Here is a 2,823-nt window from a genome sequence, read left to right as displayed (position 1 = left end):
TGTCAGAGGGCAGCCTGGCAGCCTCTGTAGGGTTCTGATCTGTGAAGGGGCACGCAGCTGCCGGGGAGAAGTCTCAAGCCACTCGGAAATGCTCCGAACCAGGACAAAAGTTCTGTGGGGTTTTCTGCCCGCCCTGCCCTTGCCTTTTGTCTTCTGTGGGCACATCCCTCCCTCTCCCTTCCCTGAGCTGAGAGGCAGGATGGGCCTCTCCCTCTGGGGGGAGGAGCAACCTGAGAAATGGGTTGGTTTCTGGCCTTTCTGGATTTCTGTCATCTCCTCCGATAGTCCCTCCTGGAGACCCTGTCACAGGTGGGCAGGTGATAGGTGGGTAAGGGGCTCCCTGTGCAAACTAGTACTAATGGTACCTCGAGGTGCAAGGGACAGATAACTGGCCCAGGTCAGGGGCCCTGAATTTTAAATTCTGCTTCTGCCACTTGCCAGCACTAAATGGCTTCTTGTGCCCCTGGGGCCTATCTCGGTTTCTCCACCTGTAACACCAGCATATCAGGCTAGGTGACTACTTTGTCTCTGTTTATAGCAAACCCCTTCCCTCCACTTCCCAATTTCCTTTTGCTTAAGATCTTCCCTGGACTTTTTTCATTTGCCAAACTTCTAGGAGGGATAGGAAGGCTTGGGGGCGGGGCCCGGACTAAGAATGAAAACTAATTATGTCTAATCATTTCTGCCCTCTGGTTGTCACTCAGCTACCATTGGGTAGACTGACTCTGTAGCCCCATTTAACAGCTGTAACAACTGAGCCTGATGGGAGACTTTCTAACAGTCCTATTGGCCGGACGCCCTGTGTAGCATATTGAAGGCATTAGCTCATTTAATATCCACAAAGTTCCCCCATAGTATATGAATTATTTAATATTTCCTTTTTTTTTTTTTCCATATAAGAAAGCCGATGCACAGGGAGTGCAGTACCTAGGCCTAGGGTGACACAGCTAAGATTTAGATCTAGTCTAAGTGTCCTCCTCCCCTCCTCCCAAAGCTGCCCCCTCCCCAGGAGAGAGAACAATGACCTGCCCAAGGTCTCAAGGCGGTGAAGAGAACAGAATTAGATAAGGTCGGCTTTTCCCCACCCTTCAGACCCTTCTCGGCTGACTCACTGCATGCGTTTCTTTTCCCTCCCCAGGGCCTGGCCATGTCACCTTTCGGAAGCCTGTTCCCTTATCCTTACACGTACATGGCCGCGGCGGCGGCCGCCTCCTCTGCAGCGGCCTCCAGCTCCGTGCACCGCCACCCCTTCCTCAACCTGAACACCATGCGCCCGCGGCTGCGCTACAGCCCCTACTCCATCCCCCTGCCGGTCCCCGACAGCAGCAGCCTGCTCACCACCGCCCTGCCGTCCATGGCTGCGGCCGCCGGGCCCCTGGACGCCAAAGCCGCCGCCCTGGCCGCCGCCAGCCCGGCCTCGGTGGCGGTGGACTCGGGCTCGGAACTCAACAGCCGGTCCTCCACCCTCTCCTCCAGCTCCGTGTCCTTGTCGCCCAAACTCTGCCCGGAGAAAGAGGCGGCCACCAGCGAACTGCAGAGCATCCAGCGGTTGGTCAGCGGCTTGGAAGCCAAGCCCGACAGGTCCCGCAGCGCCTCCCCGTAAACCCCTCCCCAGAAAAAGTCTCTTCATTCCAGTCCAGTCACGTCTGCAGTGCACTTTGTTGGATGTAAAATAAACCCCGGGCGTGCAGTGGGGTTAGCCCCGCTTTGTGCAGTCCTGTCTGGGAAGGGGTGCCGGACTCCCACAAGAGAATGTGCCAGAAACAGGCCCTGTCTTTCTTGGCGTGGTTTATATATCCGGGATCTGGCTCAGATTCTGGGGTCTCAGAAATGTCTGTTGCGCTGAGCTGTGGCGGGTGGGAGTTAAAACAGGTCTGTCCAGAGCACACCTCCAGCGAGGCTGGCCTGGGAGCCTGGGAAAAAAAAGGTAGCCAGACCCACTGGGAGGGGAGGTGTTGAAAGGCTTCTCCACCCCGCCCCCTCCACCACCCCCCAGTGCGGATTTATATATTTTTTTTTCCTTCACCGTGTCAAGTGGAAAAAAAAACAAATAAAAATTAAAAAAAAAAATACCGGGGGCAAATGAATACATTAACATGATTCTGTTTGTGAAGATTAAAAACTTTATAGTGACTTGCGTATCAGTTCTAAATAAATTACTGAGCAGCATATTTTTTTCGTTGTTGGGGGGAGTCGCTGCCAGCCTTGTTTAGTCTCTATTAAGGAAATCTGTGTCTTTTTAATATTCTTGTGATGTTTTAAGGGCCGCTATAGGTCTCTTCTTGCATGTTCCACCGTGATGTATTTGTGGTTTTTCATTTTGAATGCTTGCTTTTAGAGAGAAAAGAACATGACCCCACAACTTTTCCCCAATTCTCATCGGCAGACTCCAAGGGGGAGGATTTAAAGGGAAGGGATGGGGAAGACACACACACCCCAAAAAATGAGTTTATTTTATCTAAGCTCTGTAGCCGGATTCATGTCTCTGGCGGTTCTTTCTCTTTCCTGTATATGCAATAACAAGGTTTTAAAAAAAATAATAATAAAGAAGAAGCGAGACTATTAGCAAAGTATTTATGTAATTATTTGATAACTCTTGTAAATAAGTGGAATATGAATGCTCGGGAAATTAAACTTTAATTTATTGACACTGTATATAGCTCTATGTAAATAGGATTGCAGCTGTCAGGTTGTGTGTTCTTGTTTCCTGTAGTCAATTTTATTTCAAGGTTACAGGATCGCTTTTGAAATTAGAAAAAAAAAATACACTTTCTGCACCAACACTAACACACTTTTCAAGAGTTGTCTGCAAAAAAAAAAAAA

The 2,823-nt window shown here is 50.0% G+C and overlaps 1 protein-coding gene across 1 annotated transcript in view; it reads left to right on the top strand.

Annotated features, from left to right (window-relative positions):
- Positions 1-1,672, top strand: part of LOC105289397 (T-box transcription factor TBX3-like) — a 2,466-nt gene extending 794 nt beyond the window's left edge. The window contains exon 2 of the mRNA XM_011356063.2: positions 1,139-1,672. Within this exon, the coding sequence (XP_011354365.1) occupies positions 1,139-1,603 (465 nt within the window). The 3' untranslated portion in view covers positions 1,604-1,672. The remainder of the gene's footprint in view (positions 1-1,138) is intronic.
- Positions 1,673-2,823: the final 1,151 nt, after the last annotated feature.

This window comes from Pteropus vampyrus, unplaced genomic scaffold, assembly GCF_000151845.1.
Source record: "Pteropus vampyrus isolate Shadow unplaced genomic scaffold, Pvam_2.0 Scaffold23, whole genome shotgun sequence".
NCBI lineage: Eukaryota > Metazoa > Chordata > Mammalia > Chiroptera > Pteropodidae > Pteropus > Pteropus vampyrus.
This window is presented reverse-complemented; position numbering and strand designations above follow the sequence as displayed.